The sequence below is a fragment of the Durio zibethinus genome, chromosome 7, assembly GCF_047325235.1.
Source record: "Durio zibethinus cultivar Kanyao isolate XHJ-2024 chromosome 7, ASM4732523v1, whole genome shotgun sequence".
NCBI classification, from domain to species: domain Eukaryota; kingdom Viridiplantae; phylum Streptophyta; class Magnoliopsida; order Malvales; family Malvaceae; genus Durio; species Durio zibethinus.
The window spans coordinates 26,901,052-26,921,379 of NC_143168.1; the positions used below are offsets into that span (position 1 = coordinate 26,901,052).

Consider the following 20,328-nt stretch of genomic DNA (forward strand, 5'->3'; position numbering starts at 1 on the left):
AAGATTAAAAGAGAATAAAAGGATATCATATAAACATGAGTGCACATCGAAATTTTTAAATAAAAGGTGAGGTAGAGAGGAGGAAGATAAAAGAAAATAATTGGCTGATATTTTTAGTCCCAGGTTGTTGGAATTTTTAATGTAGCCCAATTTCATTTGGGAGTCCAATATCAAATACTTCAAGGTTCCAATTCAATTGGAAGTCCATCAAATTTGGCCTAAGATTTTAAGGTATATATTTTCTTTATTTTACTTTTTTATATTTATATTGTTTAAATGAGTTGTGTAAATTATTGTTGTAAATAAATAATGAATAAATAATTCAAAAATATTGTTTAAATAACAGTTTTATTTTTTTTATTATTGACAAGTCAAAATATTTTTGGATTTCACCAAAATTTGGGATAATTTAAAAATTATTTTTATTAAATATAGATTTATTTAAATAATCAAAATAAATAAATAAACAAAATATAAAATAATAAAAATAAAAAGTGATTAGTTGATCAAAATCTGTTGAAAAAGGGGTTGTTAGAGAAAAATAAAGGAGTCTTATTTTTCTTAATTATAACTAAGTAAAAATGATTTTTTAAATTACACCAAAGATTTGGGAAAACCTTAAAATCAATTTTTACAAATAAAGATTTCATTTAAATAATCACAAAATATTAAATAATTGCAAAATTTTACATAATAATAAAATTATAATTATTATTTGTTTAAATTATATATGTTTTTTATTTCATTATATTTGTGAATAAAAATATCTCATAAAAAAATTTTAAAAATATTGTGAATGGTTGAATATTTTTTTCAAAATTTTACAAATGAAAATATTTTCTATAAATTCCACAAGAAAGTTGGAAATTTTATAAAATGTAAATAATAAATTTTTTAAATAAAATAATAAAAATAAATTTTTTAACATTATATTTTTGGAATAAATTTCAAATATTAAAAAAGACCATATATCAAATGAAAAATATCAAATGAAGGATAACATTTGCTTAAATGAGATGCTAATACCTTTCTTAAGTGTAATTATATTTTCAAACTCAGCTTTGATTGTCATAAAACAAAATTATTTTTTGATAAGCTTTAATTAATTTTAGAATTTTATTAAAAAATAAAATTTTAAATGATCAATCACATTAAAATAAAAAAAAAAATTGATAATGATTCTATATTTTTTCCAAGGTCGAAGGACCGAGTCTCCTTGACTAAAAGGACAATAATAACCCGAGATGTAAGAAAATGTACTGCTCTCTCCAATTACTGTAGTCTCGAATGCTGTTCTTACAATTAAAATAAGATGTATTGTTAACTCTTTTACCGAACAATAATACTGCAGCCAGTGAAGAAGCTGTACAATGGACTTTGCTCCACATGCAACTCTTGAGATTTAAGCCTGATCATCTATCTTGAAGTTCTGGCTGACAACATGATGACCGAAGGCGAAAGCCGAGTGAATGTATAGGCATTAACAGTTCACAATCTTAGCCAGATTCTGTTTTGGTCTGCAAAAATGATGCTCTTGTCGAAAACGGATAAACGACCTCAAAGAAATTGTGAAAGAATCCGTTTTCATACACATTATTCTTTACAACACCTTCAGTATCCTCTAGAGGGGACCTTCTGAAGAAGGATTTACATTTGGTCTCCGGAGGCTTTCCATCACAACTCATCCCGGTGATGCTTGCTTTCAATGCTGCAACATTTGCTCTTGCTTCACTCAGTTTCTTCTAGCTGCCAGCTTAAGTAGTCTTGCCACTTGAAGTTCTGTATTTTCAGACAGATGAGAACATGTGATTCTAGTTTCATGGTTTCAACTACAACTCAATCTGCGTAGCAAACTATTTCATGGTTTATGTTCGGTCAAGGCTGGGTTGGCAAATTCAGGTAACAAACTAAATGGGCAAGGTTTAAACGGCTCTCACCTCGTTCATTGAGGTGTTTGTGAGACAAAGATTAGCATGATACCCAAAGAAACTCGCCAATAAGAGAGAAACTAAAGCCATGAACATCATAAGTGGTATTTGGGTGTTATATGAACCCAACAGCAACTGCGACAAACCAAAAGACAATTTATTGAACTCAAAATATCTACCGCAAGATCCAAAACATAAAGCAGAAAACATTCAAAATAATGAAGGCACTATAGGAAGTTAATCTTCCTACAGTTGTTTCAAAACAAAAATTGTAGTCTCACATCAAGCAATAACCCTTGGCAATAATTCAGATTACAGAATATATATGAAACTCACCTGTACATTATGAGGAGCTAAACTGCCAAAAGAATCATCTACACCAAAATAAACTGAAAAACAAAGAAAATGGCACGGAACATTTAGTATATATGTAGAGCATTAAGAAACTAGAAAATCTTAGTACAAATCGATTTACCTGTTAAAATATATACTACTTTCAATTCTTTCAATCGTCCAGTAAGGACCAATCCAAGAGCAATTGTCCCGTACATGCAAAGAGGATATGACTACAGAATGCTAAATATGATCTTCAGTCTTCTTTAGAATTGTGGGTTTGAAGTAATAACTAGGATTGACTAATTGAAGGACAAAACAAGAATTGTTGATACAACTAATTACAAATATCATACAGAAATCCACGTTGTCAAAGGCTGAACCAGTAAAGCAATAACGGAGGAAATAATAACTTAGAATTTGATGTCTATGGCTGCCATCTGTTGACAGTAGCCATGACAGGAACACAAGAAAGATCATTATCAGGTGATAGAATTTACAGTTAAATAAATGCAAGGTGTCTCCATATACATAGTCGTAAAAGAGATCCCTCCATATACATAGTCGTAAAAGAGATCCTTAAGAAGATCAAAATCCAAACTAATGTTAAGGTACCTAGAAATCAACACAAACAATCCAAATCACTCGAAAATAGCAAAAATTTAAAAACAAACATCGGTGGGTAGTGAGATAGGAACATGGCAGCTTTGACAGGGTTTGTGGCAGAGAAGAGGAGTTCCCTATTCATCCTGAAGCAAAGAAGCACCAGACCAACTATAAAGAAATTGTGACAATATGAGAAGACAAACGAAGTTTTGCAAAACAATACCTTTAATTCTTAAAAGAAAATGAGGTGAAGCACTTCTCTCAAAAACATAGAAAATATTGTTTTTATTCAGCTTGAAAATGTGTCCGACAACCTTCCTCCGCTATAAATTCTGGACATTCTGTAAACAAAACATCATGATAAAAGTGAAAGCAAACACCATTAAAAGAACCACATATTTTCAAAGAATTCTATGAACAAGGTGACATATATAACCATTATATTTTGAATATGCAACTGAATAAAATATTTAAAATATCAGATTAATACTCATTGCACAGCTATAATCTTCCATTCTATAAAAATGTTACTATGAATTGTAAACTTTTATGAGTGGGCATCAAATCTTCATTTCAATAATAATAATCTTTATTACCAGATAAAGAATGTAGGTGTGTATACTACGTCCTATATACGTAGTTACGTCCTAAAAAACAGTTATCCATCAACTAAATCCACGGATTCTTTTCAGAAAGATTAAATTAATTAAGCAAATTGGAAGCATTTAGAATGGTTAGCTTTAACAGAGTGTAGAAGCAAAAAGAATAAAAAATTCTAAAATTTTGAAAAATAAGTATCTGAATAAGCATATACCATTTCTATGAAAATTTGTTCCATGGTGGTGTTTAGATGACCGTCCCAACGATCTTTTTCTTCAGCAAATTTCGCTTTCAGCAAACTTGAAGGTAACTCTCCTCTGCAGAAAATTTTCATCTTTGGACAGTTTCTCTCAATAACCTCTTCCAAGGAATGGAATCCAAAGGCATAATTACGATATTTTACTCTGTAAAGCAAGTGCATTTGGTGCACCTGTTCGATGGAGGTGAAAGCTTATCAAGGTATCGCCCTGGTTATAAGTAGTCATGGAATGCCATAGCCGCTATGTTTAAACAAGGTAGCTAAGTACTCTTTGACTGGCTTAAACTCCTCACAGGTGATTCAGGGTAGATCCTAACATATGTATGCATCAAAATTCATTTCTGAGCTGTGTGGATTTTAACCTATAAAATTTGGTAAACGGTCAACAACGAAGTGTGTGAGAAAAAAAAATGAAGGTTATGGAAGTAAAAGACTTACTCACCATCTGCTTTCTCACTTCAACTGAAGGAACATGACTAAGCCTCAAGTATCTCACAAATTTAAATGAAAAAAAGTATTCAAATCTTTTACAATCAAACACCTATAGAAGATTTAGTGATTTGCAAAATGAACCCCCCCGGAGTTGGTTGCCTCGTTATGCCAGATCTTTCTCCAGTTTCCCACACCTATGATGCTCAATTCCTTTAAGCAAGGGAATGCCACCTATGAAATTTGTTTGATTGTGTCAATAATTGCATAGAATTTAAGGTAAGATTAATGGAGAGAGAGTAATGACACAGAGAAAACAAAGTAATGGAGTATCACTATCACCTTTTCATTGAAAAGAGTCGGAGAGGCAATCTCTGAGTTGTTTCCTTCTGCATCAGAGACGAACGTATCTAATGTAAGACAACTCTCTATCCTAACAGTTCTCAAGGAGGGGAAATCAAGGTAACTTCCATGGCAGAATCTCGTCAGTTTGGGAAGGTATTTGAGCAATAGGAATTCTAGTTTACCGAACAACTTTTGGCTCATCAGTTCTTCTTTCGCTAATCCCTCTATCAAGATTACTTTTTCTACATTCTCACAATTCTCAATGTTAAGAATCTTGAGTTGTGCAAAACTTTCCATCATTGAGGACGAAAATAGACAGTTTAAATTGTGACAGCCCTCGATAGTCAAGCATGTTAAATATTGGGCACAAGAAGCTGTTGCCAGAAATTTTTTATGCCAGATTCTCTGAATGTTGATTGATGACCGTTCCAAATCCTCCAAGCTTGGAAAAACCTGCATACAGTATATATATTCCTCAATGCATGAAAAACTTTCCACTCTTTAGCTGATAAATAAAAAAAAAAAAAAGAACACATGAATGACGGTACTAGGGAAGCATGCAAATAATAAGAACGTGTCTGCTGCTTTTGTTTTTCATTTCCTCGATCACCAAATAAGAACAAAAGATTTTAACTAGAAGAAAATTTTAACTTAATCAAAACTCTATAATGTGATCAGTTGCGTTGGCAGACACATCCAACTGTCTGTATTTGTGCCCAACTTACTTGTTGATAGGTCTGCATAAATGTCTGGTGTAAATCTTGCTGCATATGAATCAATGAAATTTTTAAGGGAGCCAAAAAGCAGAAAAATCTATTGTTACAACATTCTTACAAGTCATATAACCATTAACAGAATGTACAACATGGAAAGTTGGAAAGCCAACAATCGGGCAATGTTGCAATTCAAGTGGAATATGATCATGCACATAAAACAATGTAACAGTGGTAAGAAAATCATTTGAATTGATGCATACCTTTTCTGTAAACAACTGTTGAACAATGGCATTGAGGTTCCCTTCCCAATGCCCTACATATTCACCTTCAGTTGATTGTATTCCCTGCAGCATTGGTGTGCTCAACTCTCCCGTAGTGAAAATTTCCATCTTTGGACACTGTCCCATTATTAACTCTTCCAAGGAAGGGAATCCAAAGGCACAATTCCCTGAGCAGAAGCTTGATAGGCTCGGAAGACAACGAAGTTCCAAAGACTTCAGTTGGGGGAACACGATGCCATCCATCACATCATCACTTCCACGAGCTATGATTTCTTCTATCATTTGGCAATCAGTAATACTCATTTCTGTGAGTACCACCAAGCTTTTTGCCGTTGGGAGTGTTAATAAATTTTTAAGCCCGTGACAATTTGACACTTGCAGATTTGTCAAATGTTTAAAGTACACAGAAGACGGCACTAAATTCTTCAATTTGTCACATTTCCACACTTTTAGAGTTTCCAGGTTACTGAAAACTTCTCCAACTTGGTATTCTTCCTTCCAGAGATGTGTCAACTCAGGAAGTTCTATCAGGAATAATTCAGTCAACCGAACAAGTGCTCCAGGATGTTCCTCCTCACCCCCAAGTCCTTCGCATTGAAATATTTCATTCAAGGGAGCTTCTTCCACTTTAAGTGTTTCAAGATTTGGCAATGACTGAATGAAACTGTTTAGGATAGTAACTAATCTGTTCGGAATTCTTTGGAGCGAAAGATATGTTAGTTTGCAAAAATGTTGGGTTGGAAGTTGTCCATGCCATATCTCCGTCATAATATCATTCGCTTCCAAAAATAACTTTTCTAAATTGGGAAACGTATCCTGAGAAGAAAATAAAAAATACGTTAAACGAAAGCAAAGATTTTGAATCGGTAAATTTCATCCATAGTTTCTAACTTTTATTCTAATTTTAATCCCGCCCTTAACTTTTGAATTATTCTATTTAGATTTCTAGCCTTCTAAATTTTCATTTTGACTTTTTTGTTACATTTTTCACTAACAAATAGCATGTTACATAATAAAAGTTTTTTTTGGCGTAAACGCGTGATGGTGGAAGTGGAATCAATATAAAAAATAAAAAATCATGGATGAAATTTATAATGCATGTAAAACATTTTATTTGCAATCTTAATGATTAACCTTTTAAATTTTAGAAGGTCGAAATCCTTTGTTGCTTGTACAAAAAGAGTTTAATCCATAATTTGGCATCGAAAATTCAACAATCAATAGATGATATTATTGAATTTTCAATAATTGATTATGAATTCATATTATTATAAAATATATCACTTAAAATTATATTAATTCATATAAATATTAGAAATTTAATATTAAAAAATTTATTTAATATTTATATAATTTTTAATTTTTAATAGTACTTTAATTAATATTTTCGAATTTTATTATTTATTTATCTATTTAATTTTAATATTATTTAAAGGAAATTAAATTCTAATATGATTAAATGGCAATATTCAATGTTACTATCAAATAGTATTAGATAATATTATGCAAATAATATAATTTTATTTTATAAATGTAATATTATTTTTAATTAGTTTTTAAAATTTTATTGTGTATCGAATTATTATATATGCAACGATTAAAGTATTTTCTTTTCATATGTAACAAAATTACTTACAAAACATATTCTGTAACAAAATTACTTACAAAACATATTCTATGTGTTCAAAACAAACTTTTCAAAAAAAAAAAACTGAAAACAGGAAACTATACCAAACAAATTATAAATACTTACATTCTACATAGATATTAGAGGTTCATACCTCAGTAACCCAAAACAAGGGTTGTTGAAAAGAGATAATTTCCAGTTGGCTCTCTCCGAGTGTTTCTGAAAAGCTCAAATACTCCCGAGCTAATATCTCCACATTGTCGCATCCTATTACCTGCAATTGTTTTAAGGACGGCCAGCTTGTAGTATGCAACCTGGAGTAGAAATTCTTCAATTTGGGTAGCCAATGAAGTAACAAGTCTCTTATTTTAGGAAATATAAACATAGTGGTTGATTCAGTGGAATTGAGCCCATAATCAAGTCCAATTACTTCTACCAAAGATTCACACTTCACTATTTCAAGATATTCAAGTTTGTCAAGTCTTTTCATCATGTGAAATGGAAAAATATTCAGAAGACTTTCACAATTTTTCACTCTAAGGAAAGTAAGTTCAGAAAATGAACTAAATGTGAGTTTATTATCCCATATCGTTGTCCAATATCCACTGCCAACGATTACCAATTTTGTTAAGTTAGGGAACACCACCTACAAAAAATTTATTTGATTGTGTTAGTAAAGGGAAATAAATTATACTACTAGCTTAACAAGATACACAAAAGAAGAGCAAAAGTATCAATTTCAAATCCTAACAAAAATTTAGGAAAGATGAAATTAATGAAGAAAAGAAAAGCTAGCTACAAGCATAACCAAAGGATTCTAAGAGCATTAAAAACTACTAATTCAATTACAAAATAGGATGATTTAACTCATAATTGTAATAACAATAATAATAAAATATTAAGTAATTAAAATGTATATACAAATTGAGGCAATTAAAGGTATTCCTCATCTATTACACTAGAAATTTGTTGCATTATTTTGATAATTAATTTTTTTATGGATTAACTTAGTAAAACCATAAAATTTTTTGCTCACTATCAAAACTCTAAATTAATATTAAAATTCGATATTTTTTAACTTGTTATTATCCTCTCGCCCGCAAAAGGAGAAAAAAGAAAGACATACACAAAGCTAGAGTCTGCTATATAATAGATAAACTACTTATAAATAAATTTAAATGGGTCATTGAATAATTTGTGCCGCTATGAATTCATAATTATTTAATAATATACATATTCTATAAATTATGTAAAATTGCCATTTCATTATATGGCTTTTTGATATTATGTTTTGCTTATTTTGTTAAATTAGTTTAAAGAAAGCACAGTAAAATTAATTTATTGAGCCATTTAAAATTTTCTAGCTATTTTTATATATTATGAGACCTAAATAAATTTAAATCAGTATTTTAAAATATATATAAGTCATATCATTTATCAAATAAATATCATAATGTTTCATTAATACTTTTGGGAGCATAAATATAATAAAAAATTTAAATTCATATTTTAATTGTTTGATCTTTTATAGTTACCAAATCAATATCTAAAAGTTCCAATCGCCATCAAACTTTTATTTTGATCATATAAATATATAAAGTTAATCCATTCAAAACGATTAGATAATAATGGAAAACACTTGAAGGATAATTAAAAAAATAACAAAAAAATCATCCAAATTTAATAACAATATGACATTAAATAATACGAAAATAAACAGCCCTAAAAAAGAAAAACAATGTAAAGTTGAAAAGCAATAATCATTTTAAATCTAATTCAATTAGAGTATATCAAACAATCCATTTTGTGGCATATTATATAGGAATAATAAATCTCATAGATATTTAAACTTCTTAATGATTTAATAGAATAAAAAAATAAATTTTACTAAAAATAATTTAATTTGGTACAAAATTTAAGATTTATAAGGAGATAAATAGATAAAATAGTCAATTATTTAATTTCATATGAAAACTATCAATTAAGGATAAAGTTTATTTAAATAAAGTTTTCAATCATAATAAATAATAAATAATAGCCAATATTAAAAAATCATTAGTTAAGGATAAAATAATTAATTTAATAAATAATAAGTTGTTCACAATTTAAACTTTTGAACTTAATAGTTTTATAAATAAAATAACAATAAATATAAAGATACCATCATGAAATAAGAAACTAAAACAGAAGGAAAAATGATTCTGAATTTAGAAGGTGATTTATATTTTTTTGTTCAAACTTTATGATTATTTATTGAAAATTTTCAAAATATTGAAATTTTCAAATTTTCAAAATAACAAAAATTTAAAATTTTCAATGATTTATTTTTTTAATACGTTTGATAATTCATTTCAAAAAAATTTAATAAAATATTTTAATTTAAAAAGTACCGAAGATCTTAAGTACTTTTTACCTACTTAATGTATTAAGTTAATTTTAAAAAAATTATTTAATTACATTACTCTTATAATATTTTTTTAACAATTTATTCTTTCCTTTTTGAACTTTTTTTATTTGAAAATACTTATAAAACCACCTCTCTTTTATACAAAAGATTCAATAAAAAAGCTACTAACTTTTAGTAGCACACCAAACATTTTTATATGACAATTCCATGCTTAAATCTTCAAAACTAAAAATTTAGTATTTAATTTTTTGGTCTTGAATTTATTAAATCTAACAAACATCATCTTAGAAGCATTTGCTATGTAAAGATCAATATGCACAAACAAAAACTAACCTTATCACTGAAAAATGGTGCAATACCAATAGTCTTTATGTTCTGCTTTCTTGGAGACGAAGTTGCGAATGCAACCATCTTTGGACAATCTTTTACTGCAAGATTTGTCAAACAGGGATATTCCACTGTACCATGCCCCCAATAAAAACTTCTTAAGCTTGAACATGACTTAAGAATTAGGGATTCAAGGGAAGGGAACATGATTGTGTTTGTTGTTGCCTCCTCTGCTCCATCATTTGTGATAATTTGCTCCATCATCACACAATTTCTTACTCGCATCCGCTCCAATTGCACAAGATTCAAAGCCATGGAAGTGGTGAATATGTTTTTCAAGCTATTACATCCATAAACGTCCAAAAATTTAAGATTTTTGACATCTAAACTTTTTTGAAAATTATCTCTCCGTATCTCTATTGCCTTGGAAGAGTCAGAGAGCACCGGGCACTCTATTCCTTCACAGTCGACCTACAAAATCCAATTTATGACACCAATTATACATATTCTATGAATTATGTAAAATTACCATTTCATTATATGGCTTTTTGATATTATGTTTTACTTTATTTTGTTAAATTATTTTAAAGAAAGTACATTAAAATCAATATATTAAGCTATTTAAAATTTATTGGCTATTTTTATATGTTATAGGACCTAAAATAAATTTAAATCAGTATTATAACATATATATTATGTCATATCATTTATCATATAAATATTAAACTATTATTTTGCTCATATAAATATATAAAGTTAATCCATTCAAAACAACTAGATAATAAAAGAAAACACTTGAAGAATAACTAAAAAAAATAAAACAGCAAACAACAATAAACTAAACTTTATATCCTGTATTGTAAAGTTGGCTATATGAAAAACCAAAAAAAAAATAATAATAATAATAATTAAAAAATAATGAGAAACAAAAATCATCCAATTTTAATAGCAACTTGACATTAAATAATATGAAAATAAACAACCTAAAAAGGAAAAATATGTAAAGTTGAAAAGCAATAATCCTTTTATATCTAATTCATTTAGAGCATATAAAACAATCTATTTTGTGACATACTACATATTAATAATAAATCTCATATATATTTAAACTCTTTAATGATTCAATGGAATAAAGATTAAATTTTACTAAAAATAGTTTAATTTAGTACAAAATTCAAGATTTATAAGGAAATAAATAGATAAAAATAGTCAATTATTTAATTTCATATAAAAATTATCAATTAAGGATAAAACTTATTTAAATAAAGTTTTCAATGTTAATAAATAAAAAATATTAGCCAACATTAGGAAAACCATTAATTAAGGATAAAATAGTTGATTTAGTAAATAGTAAGTTGTTCACTTTTTAAACTTTTGAAATTGATAGTTTTATATATAAAATAACGATAAATATAAGATAAAGATGCAATCATGAATTAAAAAACTAACATAGAAGGAAAAATGACTCTAAAATTAAAAGGGGTGTGATATTTCTTTGGGTCAAACTTTGTGATAATTTATTGAAAGTTTTCAAAATATTGAAAATTTTAAATTTCAATATTTAATTTTTTCTATATGTTTGATAATTCAATTAAAAAACGACTGAATAGAAGATTTTAATAAAAGAGTGTTGAAAATCTTATGTACTTTTTAACTACTTAATGTATTAAGTTAATTTCTTCAAAAAAAATTATTTAATTATATTACTCTTATAATATTTTCTTTTAACAATCATTTTTCTTTTTTAACTTTTTTTAATCGAAATACTTATAAAATCATTATCTCTTTCATACAAAAGATTCAATCAAAAAGCTACTAATTTTTAATAGCATACCAAAAAATTTTATATTACAATTCAATAGTTAAATCTTCAAAACTAAAAATTCAGTATTTAAATACATCATCTTAGAATCATTTGCTATGTAAAGAACCATATACATATATAAAAACTAACCTTATCACTGAAAAATGGTTTCTGCTGTCTTGGAGACGAAGTCGCGAAAGCAACCATCTTAGGACAATCTTGTACCGTAAGTCTTATCAAAGACGGACATTCCACTGAATTACTTCCCAAATAAAAACTTCTTAAGTTTGAACATGACTCAAGGGTTATGGATTCAAGGAAAGGGAACATGATTGTGCTTCTTGTTGCTTCCTCTGCCCCATCATTTGTGATAATTTGCTCCATCATCACACAATTTCTTACTTGCATCTCCTTCAATTGCACAAGATTCAAAGCCATGGAAGTGGTGAATATGTTTTTCAAGCTATTACATCCACAAACTTCCAAAACTTTAAGATTTTTTAAATTTAAACTTTTTTGAAGATTATCCCTCCATATCTGTATGGCTTTAGAAGTGTCAGAGAGCACCAGAAACTCTATACTTTCATAGCCAACCTACAAAATCCAATTTATGACACCAATTATTACCAAAAAAAAAAAAAAGAAAGAAAATTATAAGACTTAAGTAGAATTAAACCCCCCAAAATTCATAATAAATGGTTAAAAATAACATCCACCAATAAAAAGCTAGCCTAAAAAGGCATTTATTTCAAAGATTAAAAAATTCTGTAAATCAAGAAGTACCTTTTTTGTGTACAACCGTTGGATGGTAACATTAAGGTCACCATCCCAGTGTACCTTCTCATCTTCACCTGCAATTACTTGTACTCTTTGCAAAATTGGTGTATTTAAATCTCCCTTGCAAAAGATCTCCAATTCTGGACAGTGGCTCACTATCACTTGGTTCAAAGATGGGAATCCAAATGTGTGATGGCCAGAACAAAAGCTTTTAAGGCTTGGTAAATGTCGAAGTTCTATACATTCCAACCTATTGAAAATAATGTCATAGGTTGCTTCATCATCTCCCTCATTTCCAACAATTTCTTTCATTGAACCACAGTTTTTTATCCGCAAAATTTTGAGTTGGACCAAACTTTGGACTGCTAAGGATGTAACTAAATTTATCATTGCTCTACACTCCTGGACATCCAAAGTCATGAGATTTTGAAAAGGTGTTGAGGATGATCCTAAACTAATCATATTGCCACAAAGGACAACTTCAAGTATTTCAAGATTGGGAAGAATGCAGTCAAGTCGTGACCCTTGCATCCACATGTGTTCTAGGTAATGAAGACCACCCAGTGTTAACTTTCTAACTGGCAAAAATGTCGGAGCATTTGTCCCCTTGCCAACACCTCTTTCGTAGGAGAATAAATCATTAAATCTGCTACAACCCACCTCAAGCTTTTCCAAATTGTTGAATCTTTCAAGAAAGGTAGTTGGAAAAATAGCAGATTCATCGTGGTAGCAGAGCAGATTAAGAGCTTTTATTTCATGGAAAATGCCTTGGGAAACATTGCTGTCACATATTATTGCAATGTCATCACTGGTCAAAGACACTTCTTCTAATTTGGGAACCACCTACAAAACCAAAGAAAATCCAATTACAATAAAATGGAAAATCTATCTACCAAGAGAAACATTACAGCATTTAAGCATTTGGCTAATTGGTACAGATGTGCTTGTGTCTCCTAGCTTAAAGTCTAAAAAGCTGGTGAATTTCCATTATAAGACTTTTCCCAAATTTAGAAATTTAGAGAAATGATAAAATTCAAATTTTAACTAAATGATCGATTAAAAAAATCAGTTACATGGTATTATTACAAATAGGTAGCTTTTTAAGTGTGATCTAGAGTTCATACCTTTTCAACTAAGAAAAGTGGTGGTTGGATTTGGGAGTCCAATTGATTGTCCTCATTCATATCTGGCAAATTAAGCCCTCCAATGTCAAGTACCTTCACTTTGTTGCAATGGTATGTTTTCAACTTTTTTAGCATTGGCCACTTTGTTGTATGCATTCCAGGATAGAAACATTTGAGTTTTGGCAGGTACCATAGCATAAGGGAGGACTCTTGATCAAACTTAAAATTAGTTACACTCGTTTCCCATCCTTCCGCTTTTGAAACAATCTCCTCCACTGCACAGCTATCTACTCTAAGATCTTTAAGATGTGGAAGAACTCTGGCAACTGAGGCTGGAAACACATTCTTCAGACTCCAACAGTACCTAACAGATACTACATTTAGATTTTGAAATGTTAAAATTCCTTGGGGGTCCTCGTTCCAAACATTCTTCAATTTTGGTAGATTAACAACATACAATTCTCTTAGTTGAGTAGCCACAACATTTGTTTCTTTCATATTTAACCTTTGGAGTTCAAATATATGTTCCACTGAACGACAACTAGATACTTCCAGAGTTTGAAGTCCTTGAAATGTAGTCAACAAATCAAATGGAAAAATGGTAAAGAGCTCATTACAATGTTCAACTACCATTTTTTCCAATTTGCAAAAGGAATTTGCAGAGAGTTGATTGTGCCATATCATCTTCATATTTCTCAACCAGGAAATGCTTAGATGCTCCAAACGAGGGAACGCAACCTATGTGTAACGTGTAAAGATAATAAGAATAATTAGTTCCAAGAATAAAGACAAAAGAAAGAAAAGCAAGCATAGTCCAAAACTTTATAACAATAAATCTACCTTTTCATCGAAGAGAGCTTGTGGAGAGAAATGTTGGTTCTCCTCCATTTTAGATTTATATATGAATCCCCGCAATTGAGGACATTGCTCTATCTTCAGAAGCCTCAAGGATGGGAATTCAATATTATAACTTTCTGAACAAAACCCAGTAAGATGCTGAAGCTTCCTTATCTTTAGAGAGTTTAATTGAGGAAATGAGATCGTAGCCTTGTCTTCTTCTTCTATATCCTCTGCAAATATCACCTCTCTTAAGCATTTGCATTCAACTATCTCAAAGCATTTAAGATGCGTTAGACTTCTAGCCATAGAAGATGACAATAGCTGTTTCAAGTTGTCGCAACCCTCAATGGTCAAACTTGTTAGATTTTGAGTACCGTACTCAGATATATTTGAAAACCGGTTGTGCCATATTCTTTCAACATTGATTGAGGACAACCGAAGGCTCTCCAAGCAAGGGAACACCAACTACATTAATTTAATTATACTACATTATCAGAGATATTAAAAAATTAAAATATAACAGAAGAAAAAGACTAGTCTTTTAGTGTAACATGTTCCGACAAAAACCAAGGAATGCTGTTTGCCAATGCAACGGAATACAGTACATTGAAAGAGAAATTACTTCCGTCTCAAGAAAAAGTGATTTAGTGCTATCAATTTTTTATTCCAAGATATAAATAACTATTTTGATTAATTTTAGATCAAAATCAGATTAACAATAGTCACTAACTTATGTTATCAATTTCTATTTATTAAAAAATCAAAATTGAAATAAAACGTTAAATTCTCAAGTGAAAAATCATGTGCAAACTATGATTGAATTTTAATTCTGACATTTAGCCCCCGAACAATAAAGCATCTACATTCAGGTCCTGGCCTGATAGTCAATCACAAAAGCTTCCATTTGAGAGCATATATAGATTTAGAGGAAGTCGGAAATAAGACCAACATGATATGCATGAATGAGCATTTAAACAAAAAGGATTTATGTTTTGATTAAAGAGTATATATTTCAATACACCAGGAAATGCTTAGATGCTCCAAACGAGGGAACGCAACCTATGTGTAATGTGTAAAGATAATAAGAATAATTAGTTCCAAGAATAAAGACAAAAGAAAGAAAAGCAAGCATAGTCCATAACTTTATAACAATAAATCTACCTTTTCATCGAAGAGAGCTTGTGGAGAGAAATGTTGGTTCTCCTCCATTTTAGATTTATATATGAATCCCCGCAATTGAGGACATTGCTCTATCTTCAGAAGCCTCAAGGATGGGAATTCAATATTATAACTTTCTGAACAAAACCCAGTAAGATGCTGAAGCTTCCTTATCTTTAGAGAGTTTAATTGAGGAAATGAAATCGTAGCCTTGTCTTCTTCTTCTATATCCTCTGCAAATATCACCTCTCTTAAGCATTTGCATTCAACTATCTCAAAGCATTTAAGATGCGTTAGACTTCTAGCCATAGAAGATGACAATAGCTGTTTCAAGTTGTCGCAACCCTCAATAGTCAAACTTGTTAGATTTTGAGTGCCGCACTCAGATATATTTGAAAACCGGTTGTGCCATATCCTTTCAACATTGATTGAGGACAACCGAAGGCTCTCCAAGCGAGGGAACACCAACTACATTAATGTAATTATACTACATTATTAGAAATATTAAAAAATTAAAATACAACAAAAGAAAAAGACTAGTCTTTTAGTGTAACATGTTCCGACTTCCAACAAAAACCAAGGAATGGGGTTTGCCAATACAACGGAATGCAGTACATTGAAAGAGAAATTACTTCCCCTCTCAATAAAAAGTGATTTAGTGTTATCAATTTTTTATTCCAAGATATAAATGACTATTCTGATTAATTTTAGATCAAAATCAGATTAATAATAGTCACTAATTTATGTTTATCAATTTCTGTTTATTAAAAAATCCAAATTGAAATAAAACATTAAATTCTCAAGTGAAAAATCATGTGCAAACTATGATTGAATTTTAATTCTGACATTTAGCCCTCGAACAATAAAACATTCACATTCAGGTCATGGCCTCATTGTCAATCACAAAGGCTTTCATTTAAGAGCATATATAGATTTAGAAGAAGTCAGAAATAAGACCAACATGATATGCATTTGAATGAGCATTTAAACAAAAAGGATTTATGTTTTGATTAAAGAGTATATATTTCAATACACCATCAATGAATGAAAGGTTGAAACCTCGTTCATTAGTAAACCTAAAAGCTAAAATGTCCTTGAAAATAGACTACTTCAAATTTTGGATATTTGTTCAGACTTTCCTTGATAGATGCTTTTTCCTTTTTTTTTTTTCTCTATATCACTGATTTTTTTTTTATTTTTTGCCTTTTTCTTTCCATTCATTTTTTTTTAAAGCAAAATCATTTAGCAACTGACGCAAAGGAAAGCATACCTTTTCACTAAAAAGCGATAACTCATTTTGACATGAAGAATTAGAGCCCTTTTTGTTTTCAAAGCAAAAGCTAATGAGCTGTGGTAGACCATAAAGTGTCAAGGATCTCAATTGAAGAAATTCATTTTCATAAGCTGCACCGTCATCACTAATGATATATTCGATCTCCGAACCATTTTGGATATGGAGATTCTTCAACCGCTGAAAGCCGTCCTCATCCATTAAGTCATGCAGTGCAACCTTGATACCTTTCATGTCATCTAAATATAAATCTTCAGTTTTGTTAAGAAACATCTTAAATCCATGATCCAACTCATCGACACTTGTATTTAACTCGAGTTTCAATGTCCTTGGGTGATTACACTCACCAACCCAATCCCATCCTTTTCCTATGAAAATCTTGTATCTTTCCAACTTCTTGGAGAACAAGTCCGCTGGCATAATCTTGGCATCAGGAATATGAACATCTAAAGTGGTCAGATGAGACAAAAGCTTCAATTCAGCAAGACTAGCATTTCTTTGTTGGTTGGCTTGACTCTCTACTTCCCATTGAACAAAACTGTTACCCATATACAATTCTTCCAATCTAGACAAACTCGATAAGACCCCTGGTTGAATTATATTGAGTGTGTTACAACCACTGAGATCTAATAACCTTAATTTAATCAATTCCCCAATTTCCTTAGGTAGCCTTTCAATATCAGAACCAAAAAGGCTAAGAATTTCTAAATTCTTAAGCTCACCAACCCCAGCAATATCTCCCAAAATACATTGGTCCAGGCACAAAGTCCGAAGGTTTGTTAGGAGACTAATTGAGGAAGGCAAGGACTCAAACTGCATCTTAGTCAAATCTAAAACTTTAAGATTTTTCATTTCCTCAAAAAAGCTGATTGGTATTTTCACAGAAGAATCCTTGCTACACACATAGAAAAGGGTAAGTCGCGGACAGTTCAACTCTTTGGGAAAATAGCTAATATTAGCATAACTCAAACTAATCATGGTGCATTTTTCCATTGTCTCTCCATTAGGCCAATCTTTTGAACCATCTTCGGGCTTTAATGCAAACACATTGTTGTCCCTAGAAGCGATTGCTAAGGCCGCATCACAAATAAGATCATGCATATCAACTCGCACATTGGTGTAACTATCACGCAACAAACAAGAGGATTTGAGGTCACTCACCACTGTCGACAATCTATCTCGTGTTTCTTTTACTGTGTTGACACCATGAAAGAAACCCAAACCAATGGTATATTTCAGCAAGTCTTGAATAGAAGTGTTGCGACCTAGCAGCCCGCAAAGCAAGAATGTCTGTTTGAGTTCTTCTGTTTCCAAATGGTCGTAACTCAACTCTATCGCTGAATAAACATGTACTGATATTCCTGTGAAGCTTGTTGGGGAAGGCCTTTGTAGTTTTCTCAAAGCATCATTCCACGCAAAAGAGCTTTTTTTTCTTAAAGCCCTTGCAACTGTTGCAATGGCGAGAGGCAGTCCTGCACATTTTTTGGCTACTTCAATTGCTGTAGATCGCAACTCAGGACTTTCAGCGTCGTCCCCAGCCATCTTCTTAAACAGGTCCCAAGCTTCTTTATCTTCTAAAACAGATATTTCAAAAATTTGCCGAGCATCCATCTCATTACTTAGAACATTTACATCTCTTGACGTGAGCAATATGTTGCATCCCTTGTTTTCATCTCCAAAAGGAATTCCCACTTCCTTCAAATCTAGTTTCTTCCAAATATCATCTAAAATAACAAGAACCTTCTTCTCTTTCTTCAATCTTTCGCGCAATCGGGCTGCTCTAACCACCACATCCTTTCCTTCTAATTTTAGACCCAATGAAGCTGCAAGTTGATCTTGAACTTTTTGAAGGTCAGGAGTACTCTGATTCACAAATGCCATAGTCACCGAATCAAATAACTTGTCTTCTTTGGCCTGTCTATAAACTTCTTTAACTAGCGTGGTTTTGCCCACACCAGCCATCCCATACACCCCTATCAGGTTGGTACTGCCATCTTTCAATGCCTCCATGATGTCTTTAAATACCTTCGCTCTTGATTCGAACGCCTCAAAATCTTTAAGAGTTGCATCCACTATGTCTAGAGGAGGAGCAGGGCAAGAAACACTGTTGAATTCACCTTGTCGAAGGTGTTCATTAAAAGCCGCGACAACTTCTTCAGCTTTCCTGCTAAGTTTGTAGCGAGACTTGATGTTAGGACACAAGCCAATGAAGCACTTGCTCTTTGCTTTGTCTTGAAGATCATTAACATTTTTCCTCTCGTCTTTGATTACCTTGTCCACAGTACTGCACCAAAGCTCGACGTCCGGTTTTATCTTCTCCATATTCCTTTCTGCAACTTCGATCTCTTTCTGCACGCTTTCTCTTTTCGCCAACAACATCCGCATTTTCGCCTCAAACTTCTCAACGTTTTTCTTATAGATGATTACATATCTCATATGACGTTTGATTTCTTGGAAGATGCCTTTCGCAGTTTCCGAAGAAAGGTTGGCTGCAGCGCCAGTAGCAACGGCTTCCATTTTTTTTTGGTTGATTGGTTTGTTTGAAGCAGACCAGCAAAGCAAATGACAGAAGAAAACAGAGACAAGAGGGGAATAATTAACAACAAAGATTACGACAGCAAGCAATATATGTAATCAGTTATGGGCAAAGACTAGAAATGGTTTGGACAGACTCCCTTCCGATGAGGGAACCGGAGAAAAACAGAGAGGAAAAACAGAACAAGAAGGAAACTAAAACCAGTTTAAAAAACAAAAGGAAAAGCTGAAAGGTGGGATGTAGGGGAAATGGTTTTTGGGGAAAAAAATAAAAGAGCAACTGAGATTGTGGAGAAAGTTAGAGTGGAAATTGATTAGAGACAGATGAGTTGAGGAGAAAGGTTGAAGATTTATTTATGGGTAAAGACTAGAAACGGTTTGGACAGACTCGTCTTCCAATCCATTCGAGGGAACCTAGGAGAAAAACAAAGAAGAAAGAAAGAACAGCAAGGGGACTAAAACCAGGCAAGTAAAACACAAAAGCAAAGCAAGGTGAGGAGTTGGGGAAACGGTTTTTCGAAAAAATGAGCAGCTGAGTTTCAGTAGAAAGTTAGAGTGGGTACTGTAGAGGCCTAGAGGAAGATGAGTTGGGGAGAAAGGTTGAAGCTTTATTTATGGGTGGAGAGAAGAAAGACAAAGTATTTCAGATGCAAGCCGATCACAAAGAAGTTGAATCAGTAGTCACATTGCTCAAAGTCTTTTCTTTTAAATTTTTTTTAAGTATTTTCTTTTTCGTTGAAGAAAATTTTAAGAAATTACGAAGAAAGGCAGACCTTTGAAAGTACAGCCCCAGTTTCCTGACCTTTGAAAATTAGACAATAGCTTTTGAAAAGAAATATCAACTTTCTCCATTTGAATTTTAGTGCAACTTGTTTTTTGCTCCTTTGTGATGCATTAATTATTCACCATTTTCTATTGGTTACTTGCTTTGAAATTGCACT

At 31.2% G+C, this 20,328-nt stretch overlaps 1 protein-coding gene and 1 pseudogene across 4 annotated transcripts; both read right to left on the bottom strand.

Annotated features, from left to right (window-relative positions):
• Positions 1-1,247: 1,247 nt before the first annotated feature.
• LOC149518270 (putative protein S-acyltransferase 17) lies at positions 1,248-3,207 on the bottom strand (annotated as a pseudogene). The gene is made up of 7 exons (XR_016343444.1): positions 3,182-3,207; positions 2,936-3,010; positions 2,822-2,876; positions 2,404-2,494; positions 2,265-2,317; positions 1,938-2,063; positions 1,248-1,779 (listed from the first exon to the last, which is right to left on the bottom strand). The product of XR_016343444.1 is annotated as a putative protein S-acyltransferase 17 (transcript).
• On the bottom strand, positions 2,764-20,074 carry LOC111280948 (uncharacterized). 3 transcript variants are annotated; one of them, XM_089764077.1, is made up of 15 exons: positions 16,832-20,074; positions 15,565-16,029; positions 14,404-14,868; positions 13,564-14,301; positions 12,446-13,282; positions 11,813-12,256; positions 9,865-10,329; positions 7,279-7,770; positions 5,477-6,313; positions 4,498-4,953; positions 4,169-4,389; positions 3,898-4,088; positions 3,682-3,784; positions 3,091-3,208; positions 2,764-3,010 (listed from the first exon to the last, which is right to left on the bottom strand). In XM_089764077.1, the coding sequence occupies exons 1-11, from the start codon at positions 19,367-19,369 to the stop codon at positions 4,279-4,281; spliced, it is 7,848 nt and encodes a 2,615-aa protein (XP_089620203.1). In that variant the 5' UTR covers positions 19,370-20,074; the 3' UTR covers positions 2,764-3,010; positions 3,091-3,208; positions 3,682-3,784; positions 3,898-4,088; positions 4,169-4,278. The 3 variants fall into 3 exon arrangements, with proteins under 3 accessions (XP_089620203.1, XP_089620202.1, XP_089620201.1); XM_089764076.1 differs by having other exon boundaries at positions 3,871-4,088; XM_089764075.1 differs by having other exon boundaries at positions 3,682-4,088.
• Positions 20,075-20,328: the final 254 nt, after the last annotated feature.